The sequence below is a fragment of the Rhamphochromis sp. 'chilingali' genome, assembly GCF_963969265.1.
Source record: "Rhamphochromis sp. 'chilingali' genome assembly, chromosome: 1".
NCBI classification, from domain to species: Eukaryota; Metazoa; Chordata; class Actinopteri; order Cichliformes; family Cichlidae; genus Rhamphochromis; species Rhamphochromis sp. 'chilingali'.
In genome coordinates, this window is record NC_137929.1 from 35,715,100 (window position 1) to 35,734,594 (window position 19,495).

The following is a 19,495-nucleotide window of genomic DNA, read 5'->3' on the forward strand; positions in this document are numbered from 1 at the left end:
TGATATGAGCCCTGAGAGTCTGAAAGTGCTGTGTTTAAAGCTGTAGAAGCAGCTGAGGTCGAGATTGTAGGTTTAAAGAGTCGGGCACTGCTGTATTGTTAACATTCAGACATGATGCAGTTACAGTGAGCTTGGGGTACATGAGCTATCATGTTAGGCAAATACCAGCAGCCTCCATTGTGATGCAGCGTTTTGGTCCTGTAGCAGCAGTGTGCAGTATTTCCTTAAACAAGTAAAAAAATCAAAGTATAAATCTGTAAGTTTGGTCAGCAGCTGTGGTTCCAGAGGAGATCTTTGGAGTTAGACCAGGATCTCTGAGTTTAGGGTTTCACTACAGTTAAATACAGTATCTCCATAAATTCACAAAGCTACACAGTAAATGGTGGGAAATAACACCAACAACTATATAGTGTATTATGAAGTACTACAAAACAACAACAAAGTAAAACTCCTGTACTGTGGTGCTTCATTGGCTACTTTAAATAAAGGGATATCAAGTGTTACTCTGACAGTGTCCTCAGCATCTGTAGCCCACTACACCCCAGATGGTTCAGTGATGCCAGTAAACTGAGGACTCATCATCTCCGTCCACAAACATAAGTGTAAAGTCTTCTGGGTTGTAACACTGCTCACATGCTAAACTGCTCCGAAAGTCTTTTTTATAAATCTTCTTTCATTTGGAAACATTTTGACTCGTCTCGACTTATAACATCGACTTATTGATCACAGTCCTGTCAAAGCAGATCAGCAGATTCATTATAATTAAGCTGTTGAATGATCAGCTCATAAAAGTTATGTTCATGTTTTCAGTGTTTTCTCCATCCAAGCTCATCCCAAAGTCCAGACATGCAGGTGATTAGAAAAGACATCTGATCTGAATGTGCTGCTGACTCTTTGAATATTGTGATTTCCTGATAACCAGGAGAAACATGTCTGGAAAACATGCAAGTGTTTAGAATGAAATAGGCTGTGGAAATGTGCAGTGAATGAAGGTTATAGTAGGAGACACCTGGTCCTGGTCAGATGAACCACTTTAATTGGCTCCTTTCTTTTTAGCCCACAATGATCATTTTGATCTGTGTTTTATTCTCATTATTTTAAATGGACTCAGTTAACAAAGGGCCAGTATAGCAGTGAAAAAGCACAATGGCTGTAAACAATAAAGATCACAGATTAAATTAAGACATCAGCCTAAAGAGCAACATAACAATGAGGTCACATAAAAGAAGCAATTATGAAACTTTGACTGCAAACTACAGATCTGCTAAAATAATAAATCAGCCAACTAGACTTGATAATTACATTATAACAAGATGTTGAAATGGATGTTACTTATACAGCAATTTAACCTGAAAAGAGGACGTTACTCTCAAGTGGTGAGGGATTATTTACAGGTAACATTTAGTGGACAAAAAAGGTGTGTGGATAAACTGCACACATGCATTCCTGGGATTACTGTTCCAGAGTAATGCAATAAGAAACCAGCAGGTGGCAGCAGTGTGCTGGTTGGCACTGTCTCCTCACAGCAAGAAGGTCCTGACTGGGTTTTCCCCAGGTCTGCGTGGCCCCTCTCTGGGAACTCCAGCTGCCTCCCACAGCCCAAGGACCTGCATGTTAGATTAACTGGTAATTTTAAAGGTGTGAATGTGAGCCTGAATGCTTGTGTGTCTCTGTCTGATAGTCATATGGCACAACTGTGACTTGTCCAGGTGTACACTGCTTCTGGATTGAGGAGTAATAATATTTTAAAAGCAAACAGACAAAGAAAGCAGAGCTGCACCTCACTCTTTGTATTGATGATATTTTTGGACCCAGCTGTGTTTTGTTCTTCTAGAAAGCCACATGTGGGACGAGCACAAATGTAAAGGCAGCCAGTGATGCCTACACATCTTTAAACCTCAAGCCTGCATCATCAACTCACAGAGCTCTGGGCACAAATGTCTACTGGGACCCAACCAACTTGTTTTGATGACCAGGCCTTTATTCTTTCTTCAATAATAAGAAATAGTAATAATGTGTACCTACATGAGTACTTCTAAATGGAGAGCACCGCGTCTTATTGAAAAAATAAAACGTAACATCACAATATGGCTTCAATAAAAACTTTAAAGCAGCCAATCATGAAGAGTTCTGTGGTCCACTTCCAAACCAGAAAATCTAATCAAGCACAAACAATCTTAAATCTTTACTCTGATGAAAATATAAGAGAAAGTGAAGTCAAGGTTAAGTTTATTTATATATGTTTAAAACAACAGAGCTGATCGCAGTGCTCTACATTTAAAATATATAACCTTAAAAAAAGTAAAATGTTAAATCCAGAAAAAGTGAGAACAGCAAACAACATTAAAATAAAATTAAATAAAAAATAAAATTCACAGCATCTGACAGTATCTGACATCAAATGAATCAAGCTCAGCTTTTTCATGTTTTTATAACAAATAATTCATTTTTACATGATGCAGATCTTTAAACTCAGACAGTAAACGTATTTGTTGGTGTTCATACCAGCACTAATGTGACTCTGCTGACTTTAAGTTGTTGCTTTCAGGTATTAAAAATCACAGACTTCAAAACTTTTTTCTCACTTGCTATTGGAACAGGATACATTCAAAATTTTATATTAAAGCTTAAAAATGAATAAAAAATATCAGCTGCATATAAAGAGCATGAATCTGAAACAGGACACACCTCTGTGTGCTTTATGCTAAAAGAATCTATATCATATTATTATTCAATATCATCTTCATAAACACTAAAAAGTGAGCGTGTCTGATATTTGGGCAGCAGAGGAGCAACAGTGGATTCATAAAATGCTTCTTTTTGGCTTTGCTGCTGCAGCTCTCCTCACTGACCTGTAAGACAAACACAAAGAACAGAAATGTCCAAGTTTCAGGATGTTCGCCATTTAATAACTTGAAGAATAACTCATCCTGCATGGCAGCATAATTACCAGGAAAGCTTCCTAATGTGACTTCAGAATAAACTGCTGCATCAGCTGCAGGACTTGATTTTCCTGTGAGTGGAAAGAAGATTTTAAGACCAGATAAACATGTTGAACAACATTCACTGGAGGTGATGGCAGACTTTGTTTACCTGCTTTCTTCTTGGCTTTGTCTTTTTTGGGGCGTTTGACCTCAGCATACATGAGACTGTCCTCTAGGAGAGAAGTCAGAGCTCAGGATACATTTGATCAGCAGATATATGACACAGAGCTGTTGGACGTAGAGGTGATTTAAACTGCAGATTTGTCAGCCACAGCCATTAACAGCATTAATGCTACGCTCCCCTTAATGATTCTCGCTCTTTGTAGTTTCACTAGATTATTACTTTAGAAAAGAACAGACTACTTTAAGTGCTAAGAGTAACAAGAACCATTGACGAGATGTAATACGTCACAGGTTTCTTTTACTGTTACAAAAAAGTTAACAATTTAGAATTTTGAACACAGGATATTTTATTTAAGCAAATTAGCAGGGGCAAAAACCTTAATCAACTAGTAATAATCACTTGATTCAGTCACCTGAATTTTATCCAAATATAACTAATCACAAGTACAAAGTCTTCCAACTCTTTTGTGAGACAAAAAAAATGATAATTTCACTTCATAAGTCCACAGTGATTGGACAACTGAAACTTTTGACCGTGACTCCACAGTGCTTTCTTCAGATGTTGCTGATGTTACTCATCTTTAGCAAACTACAAAAAGAACCTCGAACCTTCCCAAACAGCATCATTTATACTCATGTGCCCGTCTGCATCACTCCCTTCTTTCATCCCTTACTCATATTTTATATGCCCTACATCTATTCCACATACACACAAGTTTCCATACTATTGGCACATCCAATACTTTCCTGTATCAAACAACCATCTTAAACAGTGCTCTGCTGGGCCTCCAGTGATCGAGCACACTCAGATTATGTGTTTTATTTGATGGTGTTTGGTTTTGTGATCGTTGGTCTAGTTCAGAAGCTCTGGATGCTGTGATTCAGTAAATCCAGCTGAAAGGGGAGTTTTTTTGCCTCCCAGATTAAAGACTTTGATCAAAGGCCTTAGATTAGAGATTAACCTGTGATCTGAGGAAGAGACTGAACTCAAACTGTGGAAGAAGTTTGTTTTGAGTTTTCTTCGTTCTTTGCAAACATTCTGACCTGCTGTGTTTCTGAATCACTCAATAAATCTGTTCGACTTCTACAGCGTGTCTGTGTTTGAGTGCTTTAAACAACGACAACAACACAACAACACAATATCATGTTAAACAAATACACCTGACTTAATGACTAACCCACCAAAACCCTAAATGACTGCAGATTAACTCTGCTGATGTATAGTGGTAGTGTGTAGTAGCTAAGCTTGGTATGGGAATAACTAAACTCCATGTTGACCTATAATTAGCTGCAACAAAATGAAATGACACATTTCAGTACAAACACTGAATGAGACTGTTGTGTCTGTACCTGCAGCTCCCGTCTTCACCTCAGAGTAAACAGCACTCTGCTCTGGTTCATGATGCTTCCCTGTGAAGATGATCAGAATATTTATCATGAGAAAATAATTAACTGTTAGATTTTTTAAAATATTTATTTATTTTATTTTGCATTACATTTACATTTAATTGCACATGTTTTATATACTTACGCTTCTTTTCAAAGTTTTTAAGTTCAATAAGAGCGTATGTGACATCTTCATGTTCATCTGATCCTGAAATGTTCATATTTTAGTTACAGGATTGTAAACATTTCACATGGAATTAATTTTATTAAATCAAAAACAAGTTTCATCTGTAACTGCTCTGTGCTTTTCAGCACATATACTGCACCATTTCTGTTGTCTTCCACTTGGCTAACAGATTCATAGAGGTTATTAGTACCTAAAAAATGATGAACCAGGGTCACATTAATCATTTTAATAAAAACCTAAAGGAGAGTTTAAATAATTCTGTTTATGTCAAAACCAAGACCATGAGATATTTTCGTACCATGAACCCATAATGTTGTTACTGTTTGTGCTGTTCTGATATGAAACAATAACATTATGGATTTTTTCAGTCGAGTTAAAGACACAATCAGGTTTGTAAAATTATTTTTCTTTCTCATTTAATGTGTCAGTTTACTGTTTGGATGTTTGTCCAACTGGATTTTGAAAAATATTCTCTTAAAAGCTGCTGAACACAAACTTAATCTAAAAACTGTTCCTGTTAATGAAGACTGATATAAAAGTCAATATTAATAATGATAATATTATTTAAATGGTTTAAATACTGACCATGTTGAAGAGAGTTGTACTCATGAGTTTCATTCTGGTTGACTCCATGATTTGTGGAGGAGCCCAGACTGTGACTCTCAGACTGGATCGACCTAAAACAGGAAATAAACACAATAAACTCAAAAGTAACTGATGTTTGTTTAAAATAATAATTAAAAGTATTTTACCAACCTGGTGAAGCAGGAATCTGTGAAAGAGACAAATGTTATTACACATGTTTGTCATGTATAAATTGTTCCACTGATATTTTGTGTCATGAGATCAGAATACATGTATATGTGTGAATAATTAAAGTGTATGTAGTAAATAAACTCTCTAACACAGCATGAAAAGAAGAGGCTCTTACACTTGAACTGTCTGCAGCGATACAACAAGAGCAGGAGAATAATAATGAGAGAGACTCCACAAACCAGTCCAACCATCAACCACACAGGAGATGAAGAGCTGTCAGCTCCAGACACAGTTACTGTGACAACAAACAATAATTAATTATTAATAAAGTATAAAACAAACACTCTGAGAGCACAAATCTCTGCTAAGGCAGCTCACTCTGTTGACAGTATTTGCTTTTAAGGAAACAATATTGTATTTTCAGAGTATTTATTTTGTTTTATTTGTACTGTGAGAAGTTTGTAGTTCAGTGAAAATAAGTCCAAAGGCAGATTTGTTTCAACATGACAACAAGGGCAGATGTGAAATGTAAAAGTGAGGTCAGAGGTCAAACGTAACATGATATTTTAAATCTTTATACAGTATTTTCTATATGTTGACAAGACACAACACCTTTGTAAGAATCATAGTTTCTGTGTTATAAGGATTTCTTTTTAGTCATTAAGTTGACCTTGAAGACCTCGGTGGCTGTAGCCAAATGTTAATGGATAGTTAACATGACTGCAGCTCGTCAGTGAGGTAACCAGGCAGGTCTGCTGGGATCCTTTCTAGGAAAATAAGGTTTGTATGCTAACAGATTTTCCCCTTGTTTCAGTTTCTTCCTGCTTCAAGATTCTTTTCATGCCATCATTCACCTCCAGTCAGACGCCTGCCACCTTGGATCATTGCCCCCCTATTCACCACCACCGCTGCCCCCTCGGAGCCTCTTCCTCACTTGCCTGCCTGCCCATCGTTCAACAGTTTCCACAGACCTCTGCTTTATCCTTTACCCCCAGCTAGTCTGGACTCCAAGTAAGGCATTGTTGCAGCCACTTTATGAACACTCTCTGTCTTGTCACATTCCCTCAGATTTCCTGCCCTAACTGCTCTCTCCTCTCCCACAGATCTGCCGCCCTCACACTGTTATGTCCGCTCCTCTGGCCTGTCTCTCTCACCTCAGTTAAGATGTTTTTGTAGGACTCACTCATTAAGTTTAGGTTCATTTATGTTTTGTTCTTGTTGACTGAGTCAAAGCTCACAATCTGTTGTGTTAAATAAATTATCCTGTTTGATAAAGAAACTTTCACTCATTACTTCCTCTGCTGTTTTCACCTGAGTCTCACACTTGAGTCCTGAATCACAACAATATTAAACCTGACAATATAGAGATATTACATAATAGTTTTATAAAGTTCTGACTAAATAGACCCAGATGGGTCATTAAAAGAGATAATATCATGTTATTTCTCAAGCATGAAATCCATTGAAATCCATCACGTTTTGATCCTGCTCACCTTTAACTGACATCCAGCTCTGTGCTGACTCTCTTCCTGAGTACTGACACTTGTAGAAACCTTCATCAGACTTTGACACTGCAGAGATCTTCAGCTCCCCTCGGGGATCATTTTGAATAAGTTTGTCATTGTGATAGAAAAACACATTGGAAAGTATTTTTTGTGTTCTCAAACTGCAGCTCAGACTAACAGAAGCTCCCTCAGTCACAGGATGAACAGGACTCACCAGGATAGGAACATCATCATAATAATAATAATAATCTGTGAAAACAAAAAAACAAACATATTGTTTCAGTCAGACCAGCTGGTGCACACTTTTAGAAAAAGCTGTGAGTCGTGTCTCATGATCTACATGCAGACCTGGTTTTCTGAGTGATTATGAGGACTGGAAATATAGTTGGGATGTTCCCTGCAGGAGTCAAATTACTGACAGTAACATTATTGAATGGTTGAAGGTGAAATTGTAAATGTTTGTATGTTTGTGTTATTTTGCATGACGTGTTTCCCAAATTTCTCCCTATTGAGATATTAAAGGTTCATCTAATGTGACGACAGAGATGTTGAGCTTTGTTGAGTTTTATTCTGACAGAGAAAAAAAAATACTGTTGGCAAATTATGACAAACTGGATTATGAACGGATGAAGAGAAATTAGACCAACATCCAAGAATATTTTGATGCTTCGTTGCCTGAAATTGTCTGAAATTCTCATTTTTGTTTGTGTTGCCACATAGAATTACTTCACATAGAGCAAAGCTGAGACAAATGTTCATGTGACGTCTAAATCATTCAGATCCAAGTAGTAAATGTATAATAACATACTCTGTACAGTGATGTTGACTGCACTGCTGAACTCTCCTGATCCAGACTCACACCAGTACACTGCAGTATCTGACTTTGATGTGTGGATGTTACATGTGGATCCAGTCATTCTCCTACAGTCAGAGAGTCGGCCGTCCTCAGAGAACTTCCTCACTCTCCACTCAGTGAAGTTTCCCTCACAGGTCAGTGAGACAGAGTCAGAGGTGAAGTGTTGCACTCTGTCAGGACTCACTGTGAGAGACGCTGCTGAATGAACATCTGGAAACAACATTCAGTGAAGACACAAAGCTCACAGATGTTAGGATTCAAAATATCACAGTGAGAATATTTGTTTGTTTGAAGCTTTTGTTTTGAAGATCAAATTTAATAGTTCAAAATGATAAAGTGTTTGTTTGGTGAGACAACACTGAGTCTGACAACAAGCCCTGAATCACACAGACAGTCAAATCAATGGAAAACAAAGGAGCCGAATACTGACATGTTTAAGATGATCTAACCCACATGCTTTATCTGCTGGCAGCTCATGTAGAGCTTGGTACACGTCATGTGACATCATGAGCTTTGAGTCATCACTCTCAGCATCATCCACCTGATACAGATCACTCTGAACACACTTCAGTCATTTGCTGTAATGCTTCTGCCATAATTCTGTGATATTGTCTGTTTCACAGATTCCTTCTACAGTGAGATATTTTGCAGCAGCAGGACCAAAACTAAAAACCTTTGAAGTATATTTTAAATGAACAATAACAGCAGCTGTTATTTGTGACGTCTTCTTCTAGCGTCCATCTGTAGTCAGTGTTTGTCTTGTATTTGTCAGAGCTGTTAACCTGCCTGCTGACATCTTTGTTTCTTTATTAACTATATTTGACTTTTTTATCTGAACACCTACCTGAGCACTAAACAAAGAGTCTTAACTGTGTAAATCCTGTCTGTGCACTAAGTAAAAATAATCAGTACAAACAGAAACATGAGTTTAAATATCAAAACATTTAAAATCTCATAGATGTCTTTTGTTTTTCATGTTATCACATTAAATAAAAACTGAAAAATAAGAAAAGGAAACGAAGAAATTCAGTTTGGTTTGATCACAGAGAGAACGGAAAACATTCAGTTCAGTTCTTCTTTTGGGAAGTTTTAATATAAACGGAGATAAATGGTTGTCATGGAGATGAGATTTTAATGGTCTAAATCCTGGTGAATAAAAATGATGAGCTAACATGAGGTCATTGAAAGGACAGAGAAACAAACTGACCTGCAGACCAGACAAACTTTGGTTGACTGTGATCAGTGTGATACTCTGGGTCTCCTCTTCCAGCTCTGCACACATATCCTGCTGTGTGTGTCTGTCCATGAATGATGTAGGAGTCCTGTGCAGTCCCACTGCCATCAGGTAGCAGCTCATAACTGGAGGATTTATAGTTGAATGTTTTCAGATCAGGAACAGCTTTATACCAGTAGAAGCTCCATCCTGCAGACCGATGTTCAACCTCACAGTTCAGAGTTACTGAGGCTCCAGGACTCAGCCATGATGGAGACACAGTGAGGACAGGACGGGGTTCATCTGTTCAACAAAGATTTTCTCTCAGTGAACATGTAGTACAGTCTCTGAACAGTGAGCTCAGTTTATACAAAGAATAATAATCTCAGTCTATATGAACAGAAACACATTTTACAAAGTGTTCAAACAGCTTAAAGCAAACATGACTTACTGTCAGAAACTGTCAGTGTGACTGAATCACTCCACTCTGTTGTTTCATGCTGTGAACTTTTCACTCTGCCCTTACAGCGATAGTTTCCACTGTTGGATGATGAAGCAGAAATAATCCTGTATTCATTTTGATTTGGAAGTTTTCTGATGCTGTTTTTTACCCACTCATAATTCCACTCAGTGTCTCCTCCATGGATCTCACATCTGACAGTGATCGTCTCTCCTCTGTATATCTCAGACCAGTTTGGATACAGAGTCACAACAGGTCTGATTGAGACTGTTAATGTTCAGGAAAGTACAATAAAAACACATGAATGACAAAAGGTTCAGTTACCATCAGATGTAGTGCTTTGTGGGAAATTTAAAGTTTGAACTCACCAATTTTGTCAATCCAGGCTGACTCACTGTCCTCTGTGTAGTAAACTGGTTCTCCTCTTCCTCCTCTGCAGCTGTAGAGTCCTCCCTCTGAGACACTGATTTGTCCATTTGTCACAGGTTGATAAGATTTCCCATCTCTGTACCAGTAGTATTTCCATCCAGATGATGATGATGGGTTCACAGAGCAGGTCAGGGTCACACTGCCCCCTACTGGAACAGCTGTCCTATAAGCTCTCAGTTCAGCCTTTGGTTTCGCTGCAGTTCAGTTTAGAACAAGAACATAAAAGTAAAAATGACTGAATCAGAACAATTTAAAGATGGAAATAAGTAAATGATCAAATATCATGAAACCCTAGTTAAGATGAAACAAACTGTGTCACACATAATATTCTGTATTTCTGTTTTGATCAGCACAGTGTTAGTTTTTTATATTTGCCTTTGCTAAAATTACACAAGTACAGCAGCAACAGAAAGGCTGAAAAACAAAAGAGTGAAGGTTTCACAATTGTTGAAACAAAGTTCAGAGCTCAAACTGACTGAAATGCTGTGGAAGAACCTAGAGAGCGATACATAAACACATCCCTACAAACTTAAATGACAGTGGGCCAAAATACGACTGCTGTTACTGCTGCGAGACAATAGAGCAAAGTGGGGCAGGAGAATGGCAATAGAGCGTATAACACTATCTAAGCTGTACTATCAACTATAAATAAAGAAAATAAATAAGTACAAAAAACAAACAAACAAAAAAAAAAACGGCGACTGGATCTGATTGTATTTTGAACATCTGAGAATCGCTTCTAAATGAATGTGAGCAGTTATCATTTCATTGGTGTTATTTTGTACTTCTGTTTTTGGTGTATTGTTCCTTTATCACATGTACCAGTGACAGCCAATCAGTGTAACCACAGCGAGCAACAGAAACCTGAGTGAGGGGAAGAGATTCAACAACAAAGCAAGTTGTGAACAGATGCATTTTTATTTCCAGTCTTTCACAGTGATGGTGTCCAACTTCAGTCCTTGTGGATAAAATCTGTTTGATGCAGTTTGAATGAGGATTTGGTGAGTCACAGTTGGTTTGCTTTGGTGTCAGTTAGCACGTTATGTGCTTGTTCTTTACTAAATCTGATGTTGAAGCCTCTGATAGCTAAGATGAGACCTAGTATGTGTGTTTTATATTCCTTTGCTGTGGAAGCTGACATTTCCTGTTGCACAGATGTCTTTAGGCCACAATAATAATCACAGTGAACATCACCGCTGACATTACAGGGAGGGAGCAGTTTGGATGTGATTTCCAGCTGAGCTGTTAGGAATGCTGGGACAAGACTCCAGTGTTTGTGTTGCAAAACAGATCAGGTTTATTAGCCGAGTGCAGATCTTGGCGCTGAAACCTGAGACTGTTGAACCTCGATGGTGATCCACGCCTAGGAGATGTGAACTTCCACTAAAGTCTTCTGTTCCTGCTGGATCAACTCATATTCCAGAGATCAGGAAACTGACTCACACTTCTGAACTGTGATACGACTCCACCATAATCTCTGTTACTGCAACACACAGAGGATTTAATCCAAGAACTGATTCCACACCAGACTGTGACTGTGGAAGGTTCTCTCTGTAAATCTGTGAACAGCTGATTTTGTGCGTTCAGTGTTGTAATTCCATTCATTGTGTTGGTGTTGCACTGTGTTACTGACTATTCCTAACCAGCCACTCTGCAGGTCTAGTGAGTGACTTTTACTTTTATTTATATTATTCTATGACATTGATTATAAATTAATGTGCACTGGAAGGTTTTTCTATATTTCAGTTTTCTGTTCCCCATAAACAAAGTTCTGCTCTTTGGTCTGTTATTTTAGGGCTGCTAGTTGTAAAGTGCTCGTGTGAACTGAGATTCTAGTTTTAGCTATCTGTAAATGTCTCCAGTGCAACAAGAAGATGACCGGAGAATAAAAACAAACATTTCATTCAAAAGCACGAAAGAAACAGCTGCAAAGCTTTAAGAGAAACAAGTGTTTTCACTTATTTTAATAAAACAGATAATCTGGATGAAACATCTTCAACTTACTGTGAAAAACTGTCAGTGTGACTGAATCACTCCACTCTGTTGTTTCATGCTGTGAACTTTTCACTCTGCCCTTACAGCGATAGTTTCCACTGTTGGATGATGAAGCAGAAATAATCCTGTATTCATTTTGATTTGGAAGTTTTCTGATGCTGTTTTTTACCCACTCATAATTCCACTCAGTGTCTCCTCCATGGATCTCACATCTGACAGTGATCGTCTCTCCTCCGTATATCTCAGACCAGTTTGGATACAGAGTCACAACAGGCCTGTTTGAGACTGTTCATGTTCAAGAAAGTACAATAAAAACACATGAATGACAAAAGGTTCAGTTACCATCAGATGTAGTGCTTTGTGGGAAATTTAAAGTTTGAACTCACCAATTTTGTCAATCCAGGCTGACTCACTGTCCTCTGTGTAGTAAACTGGTTCTCCTCTTCCTCCTATGCAGCTGTAGCGTCCTCCCTCTGAGACACTGATTTGTCCATTTGTCACAGGTTGATAAGATTTCCCATCTGTGTACCAGTAGTATTTCCATCCAGATGATGATGATGATGATGATGATGATGATGATGATGATGGTGATGATGATGATGATGGGCTCACAGAGCAGGTCAGGGTCACACTGCCCCCTGCTGGAACAGCTGTCCTATCAGCTCTCAGTTCAGCCTTTGGTTTCACTGCAGTTCAGTTTAGAACAAGAACATAAAAGTAAAAATGACTGAATCAGAACAATTTAAAGATGGAAATATGTAAATGATCAAATATCATGAAACCCTAGTTAAGATGAAACAAACTGTGTCACACATAATATTCTGTATTTCTGTTTTGATCAGCACAGGGTTAGTTTTTTATATTTGCCTTTGTGTTTTTACAATTCATTACATACATGGACAGTTCAAATAATTAATTTGAAACATGACTGAGTTTATTGATCAGTAATCCAAAAATAACCCAGGTTTATATGATCTGATTGTATTTTGCACATTTGAAAATTCTTCCTAAATGAGTTTGAGCAGGATTAAATACATTTTTGTTATTTTGTACTTCTGTTTTTGGTGTATTGTTCCTTTGTCAAATGTACCAGTGACAGCCAATCAGTGTAACCACAGCGAGCAACAGAAACCTGAGTGAGGGGAAGAGATTCAACACCAGAGCAAGTTGTGAACAGATGCATTTTTATTTCCAGTCTTTTGACAGTGATGTCTTTTATTCATAAGCAGGAATGAAAAAGCTACAAAGCTGTAAGAAAAACCCATTTTTCACTTATTTTAATAAAACAGATAATCTGGATGAAACATCTCCAACTTACATGATACAGTCAGTGTGATGGTTTCACTCCACTCTGTTAACAAATACCCCCTTCTGCCCCGGCAGCTGTACAATCCACTGTCAGACTCAGTAACTGTGATTCTGTATTCATTGGATGTTGGAGGTGTGTTTAACTTGTTAGGTCTCCATTCATACGTCCACTGAGCTCCTTCAACTTCCTGAATCTCACATCTGACAGTGACTGTCTCACCGCTGTATATCTGAGTCCAGGGTGGCTGCAGGGTCACAGTGGGCTTACTGGGAACTGTTCACATAAGAATGATCCAGTTAGGAGAGAAACATGAAAACTCTGCTGTTTATAACATAAGAGGAGAGTTACTGCAAAACAGCTGATTCACAGACAGTTTGGAGACTGAACATCAAAACAAAGTCACAATAAAACAATTTATAGCTTTCACACTTTAACACAACATTTTAATATTAAATGTATTCGAATTTACTTTGTAAAGTTATATTTTATTTATATTCTAAAACTCACAGATTTTTCTGCTTTAATTTTACTTTGAGGTTAAAATCAGCGTGGAGAGCCAGAACACTGATGACGCTCTTTCAAAGCAATCAATAAAATGTTGAAGTGAGTTCTAAAACATACTGGGAGCCAGAAAATTATTAACCTATCACCACAAAATAATGTTTGCTTCACACGGTACTTTTAAATGATTATGTTTCATAGTGTTAGTTTTGTTTTGTTTTTTCAACAAAGAAGAAAATCTGCCTCTCCCTTCTTATTTTCATGATCAGAAGCAACTTATCAGCTGACCTTAGAGTTCTGTTTGGAGTTTGTTTAGTTAAAAGATCAGAGACTAAACAATCATTATAGCCTGACTGCTACCAAAATAAAGCATATTACACTAGCCTGGATGAAATAAATGCATGAGTTACTTTCTCAAACTGAGCAGATGACAAAACGTCTATCATTTTTGCAAAGGCCCTCAGGAGGCAGAGTCTGGCTTCTACAACTGAATTTATTTATTTCTCAAATGAGGAACTGTCATCAAAGATCACCCCCAGAGTTTTTACAAAGGGAGGTCTGAACTTTTTCAGAGGAACAAGGTTACACTTAAGAACAAAACGAGGGTCAGGAGATTTGAAAATACAATCTGTTCTTTGATTGTTTACATTCCAGAAATGAATTGCCAACCATGATTTTATGTCATCACAGCAGTCTAGCAAAACTTTTAAATGGACTGTAAAACTTTTTTTTAATGCCATCTGTTGGAAGGGTGTTTTATAGGAGTTTGATGGGCAGCAAACATAAAAAGAGTTAGAGTGCTGATTCCAAAGAAAAGGGTGGAAATAAAATCCTTGTTTAGCTTGAGGGGATGATAAACAAGCACAAGAGGAGACAGATCCACCATAAATAATTATAGTTCAGAGCTGCCATAAATATCAGCAGTGAGGTGTTGGCATATAAAAGGGTTCAAATAGATGCAAGACCTCTGCTGTGACCAGGTTCCTGCAGGAAGCTGCCTGTGACTGTTGCAGGTGGTGAGAGCTTTCAGTCAGCTGAAAGAATTAAAACCTTTTTGAGTTCCACCAGGTCTCAGCACAGAGACACATTTTAATTTGTTTTACTTTGTTTAAAAATGTATATCCAAAGAATTATTTAGGTTATATTTGCCACTATTTAATAGCATAATTACAAACCTTTAAGCAGTAAAAATGTCTTCTGCACCATTTTATAGATAAGAATTTAAATTTCAATCATTAAAAAAAATAATAATAATAATGAATGGTTTGTACACATGTCATGGGTCTTGTACAAAATTTAAAAAAATTAAAAAAGAGTACATCTATGCAGAATATTTATCCATGTCTGCACAGCATTATTATTTTTAGGATTGGCATGGTTTGCAATATTAAGGTGGTCTCTGTGGTACCAATGAATCCAGGTGTGAGGACATAAGATGTAAAATAGTGTCTTTGTCTTTAAAGACTTTATTTTTTTATTCTTATTTTGATCAAAACTGATCAAATAAAAATATTTCATAAGCAGACTGATAATTTTGACTTTGAAAATCAACAATACATTTTAAAAAATAAATTAAACCAAGTGATTCAATAATCTTTATATTCCAGTATTTGCTTTTTTTTCTAAATCTTTACATTTACATATTACACATTTATGAACATATAATCAATGAGTCATCAGTTAGCTGTTGTTTCCTAACAATGTTGTTAAACCTCCAGTGATGGAGTCAAAGCTGGAGGCTGCTCTGCTCTCATAAACTGTTCATAAAATGTGAAATACAAAGTTTTTATGTGGCACCAAAGTCAAAACTGGCAAAGAAAAACTAAGAGTAAAGGTTCAGTAACCAGGAAAGGAGCACAAACTGTTTTTTAAATCACTCTAAAAAATGTAAGTGATCTGAAGACTGAACAAAGGTGAAACGATGCACTGAGCCTAATAATTCATAATTTGACAGATTTAGTGGTTTAAGTACTGGTGATTAGTGAATATTGAGTTCCATTACAATTTGGAGAAGACCTTTTTCAATTCTCAACATTTTTTTAAACTCATCAGTTTCCTGAATAATGACTGAATCGCTTTTAGTTGTGACTAAATTCGTGTTTCTTCTCCTTCCTCTGCAGGTGTAGATGCCTCCATCAGAGACAGAGATTGCACTCTTAGAGCTAAAAGAGATGATCTCATTTTCAGATGAGGTTTTTCTGAACAGAGTAATTCACCTCACAGGTCAGTGTCACACTGCCCCCTGCTGGTGTGGTTGTGCTGTCTGCTGTCAGAATGGCCTTGACTTTAAGTTCTGTAACTTAGACAAATATGAGGCTATTATTGTGGTCCTTTTAGTGGAAGAAGGAAGGAAAATAATAATAATAATAATAATAATAATAATAATAATAATAATAATAATAATAATAATAATAATAATAATAATAATAATAATAATAATAAATCCGAGCAATAGTAATAAGTGTGCCTTTTGGCATAGGCACACTTAATAAAACTGAACTTTAATATCTAAATAGTCTAAAAATGGAAACATACAAAGAATCAAATTGTAAAACTAGAAATAAATAAACTGTCAATAGAAACAACTAAGAGATGAACACACGTGAGTGTTCACAGATGCTCTGACAAAGACTGACAAGACACAGCAGAACTATTTAAACATGACTGGGAATGAGAAACAGTTAAAAACAAACAGGAAAATCATAAAAGAGGAAGAAAAATAACACAAAGGATGAAAGAAAACAAACCTTTAAATTAAAGAGGAAATGTTTTTTTTAAAAGGCTAAACAAAGATGAGGAAGAAGCACTCAGACTAAAATGATGAAAGACCATGACAGTGACAAATGAATAAATCTATATCAATGGCACTTTGTCCAGTTTGTTTTACTTGTTACTCTTGTGTATGTGAAGTCTTATTCATTTATGACTTGAACAACTTTCAGAGGTTTTTTCAAGAGGACACTGAGGCAGACAGCACACCATGACACTATAAATAACTGAGAGTAAAAATTCATAATAAGACTGATTAAAGTCTTCAGGCAGGACTTTAACTGGCTGACCTGTGGTTGACTCTGTTTTCAGATTAGAGTTACCTGCATTTACCCTAAACTCATCACGCTGTGCTGTAATACATTAGATTGATCCTCCAGTTCATCAGCATCTTGTGAATCAAAACTGTGATGTGTGAGGATGGACAGATAAATACTCATGAAAAGGAAATCAGTCAGTTTCACGGCAACAAACTCTAGTAAATATAAAGTTTGTGTATCGGCTGAGTGAAACATCTGCTCACATGGTTGCACTCTTGATATGATCTTTTAATATTTTAACCAATAAATGCAGTGGAGTGTGAGCTGTATCATATAAAATATTTTGTCCCTCAGGTTATTCCTGAAATTTAGTTTGTTTCAACTTTGTTATATGACGGGTCACATTTATTCATCTGCTTCTTCCTGGTCTGCTCATGTCAAAGTCCGCCATCTAGTGGTTAAATGGAGGAAGTGCCGAGTAATAATGGCCAGAGCTCCGTGTCTGTGATAGTTCTGCATCTGCTGCTCTTGAGATGGGATAAAGTATAAGTTTGGGCAGATGATGGATTGTTTCTACATATTAGTGCTCTGTCCTTCTTGTGGGTCTGTGAAGTTTGTTACATTACTACTGTAAGCTAACTGTTAGTGCTTTGTTTTGCCTGTTAGCATAAAACATGTCAGCATGTGGTATTTGTATTTACGTCACTTGACAGGCTTTGTCCATTTATTGTTAATGTTATGATCGTGCATTGGTCATGTGACATGTGTGCATCTACACTGAGATTAAATGTACCTGCTCTGTTTTGTTGTTACAGTTTTACAGACTGAAAGTGGTACAAATGGTACATCAGTAAAAGCTCTGAAGAACGCCACAGTCTCCACATGGAGCGCTTACTGAAGCCATTTATGTTTAACTGCACAGGCTGAATAGAAGCATTGAGCCTGTGCAGAAGATAACATGTAAACACAGGGAGGATATTATTGAGCACATTATAGGAGATAACAGCTACATATATGAACAGGAAGAAACTAATCATTTCTTACCTTCAGCATTTCCACAGATGACAGTACTGAGCACTAAAATAATCAATAAAACCTCATCAGACATTATACAATCAAACTGTTGTAACACAGTGTGTAACTATAAGTGATGCAAAAAGCAGCAGTGTATCAAACATTTAAACACTTAAAGAATCACAAGTCTGCTTTGTTCCAGCTCTCAGGTAAACAGGTTAAAGCAGTGACTCACTGTAATTCTCACAGCTCAGAAACATTTTCTTTAATCGCTGCCGTTCAAACAATGTCAGACGTGTACTTACAGAAAAAGCCCATCATGCAGAGCAAAGAGTGCCCCATCGTCACATCCAGCCTGCTGCACTCTGATCCTCAGATAATCAAACAGTTTTAGTTTGCAGATAAAGAGAAGTTGTGTTTAATATAGATACAACAAGAGTTTTTCTACAGGCTCTTATTCTGATTGGTCTCTCTGTGCTTCCTGCCCTTTCACACAAAACTCAAACAGCTCCTGTAGCTTTGACCGCAGCAGTTGGTTGACATGTTTATATTTCCTGTCCACTGCAAACATAGAAGCTTGTTTCTTTTGTTGTGTTGTTTCCTTTTTCTATAATATAAAATGTTGTTGTGTTGCTTCATGTAAGTATGTTTTGCCCGTTTGGGGTATTTTTTGGCTGCAATATCCACTAATATTTGTCTCCTGGCAGGTCTCTGCAGACTGGGAGTCACTGAGAGTGAATATACCAAAACAGCTTTTCTACTTTGGTGCCTGTATTTTCACTAAAGCCTTTTTAAATCATTTTTCTCCTTTTAATTGTTTAACTGCTAAATTAAAATTAAATTATTGCTTTAGGCTGCATTAAAATGTCTTTATTTTATTTGACTCTTAGCTGAAACATCATCATGCAGTAATATAGTGAAAAGGCTCCTTTGACCTCAGACCTGTGAAAGTTTCCACCTTGTGGTTAAATTCTGGTTTTAAGTTTGGTGGAGACCCAAACACAGGAAATGACTCCGTGTGTGGCTGAAGTGAGACTAAAGACTTTTATGTTTCACCAACTAAAGAACAATTAAATTCATAGATAAATTCAAAGTTATATTTATTATCTGTTGTCATTTCAAAGTAAAGCAGGAACTCATTTATTCTGCAGACTGTTCTTTGTCTTGCTTTGACATGTATGTGCAGATGCACACTGACCTCAGCCTCTGACTACATGTAAACACAATAAAATAAAACAAACTGATGTGAAACAATGATTGAAACACTGTAATAATGATGTTTGTGTTGAACATCACATGTTACCAACCAAGATCATGTGATTGTGTCCAGAGTCAGTTCAAAAAGCAGACCCACATGCTAAATGGTTCTTATACAGCACTTATTTTACTCTTCTGAGTGCTTCACACAACTTGTAAATGGCCTGTATTTATATAGCACTTTACTAGTCCCTAAGGACCCCAAAGCGCTTTACATATCCAGTCATCCACCCATTCACACACTGGTGATGGCAAGCTACATTGTAGCCACAGCCACCCTGGGGCGCACTGACAGAGGCGAGGCTGCCGGACACTGGCGCCACCGGGCCCTCTGACCACCACCAGTAGGCAACGGGTGAAGTGTCTCTCCCAAGGACACAACGATCGAGACTGTCCGAGCCGAGGAACAAACCAGCAACCTTCCGATTACAAGGCGAACTCCCAACTTGTGCATTCACCCATTCACACTAGCACATTTTTCTTAGTGCTTT

The 19,495-nt window shown here is 37.3% G+C and overlaps 3 protein-coding genes across 3 annotated transcripts in view; all 3 read right to left on the bottom strand.

The window, feature by feature from the left end:
* Positions 1-19,495, bottom strand: part of LOC308407851 (basement membrane-specific heparan sulfate proteoglycan core protein-like) — a gene marked incomplete at both ends in the record, with an annotated part of 160,923 nt that overhangs the window by 103,714 nt on the left and 37,714 nt on the right. The gene's annotated exons all lie outside the window — the stretch shown is intronic.
* The window catches only part of LOC308400088 (Fc receptor-like protein 5), a gene marked incomplete at its 3' end in the record, with an annotated part of 49,018 nt that continues 32,367 nt past the window's right edge, over positions 2,845-19,495 (bottom strand). The window contains exons 5-11 of the mRNA XM_080887588.1: positions 13,213-13,476; positions 9,839-10,093; positions 5,612-5,731; positions 5,266-5,394; positions 4,458-4,517; positions 3,094-3,156; positions 2,845-2,852 (exon numbers count right to left, since the gene is read on the bottom strand). Of these exons, the coding sequence (XP_080743714.1) occupies positions 2,845-2,852; positions 3,094-3,156; positions 4,458-4,517; positions 5,266-5,394; positions 5,612-5,731; positions 9,839-10,093; positions 13,213-13,476 (899 nt within the window). The remainder of the gene's footprint in view (positions 2,853-3,093; positions 3,157-4,457; positions 4,518-5,265; positions 5,395-5,611; positions 5,732-9,838; positions 10,094-13,212; positions 13,477-19,495) is intronic.
* Positions 11,339-12,782, bottom strand: LOC308400096 (uncharacterized protein; the record flags this gene model as incomplete). Its single annotated transcript, XM_080887600.1, has 4 exons — positions 11,339-11,382; positions 11,904-12,179; positions 12,281-12,580; positions 12,776-12,782. 4 exons carry the CDS (start codon positions 12,780-12,782, stop codon positions 11,339-11,341), a joined length of 627 nt encoding a protein of 208 aa, XP_080743726.1.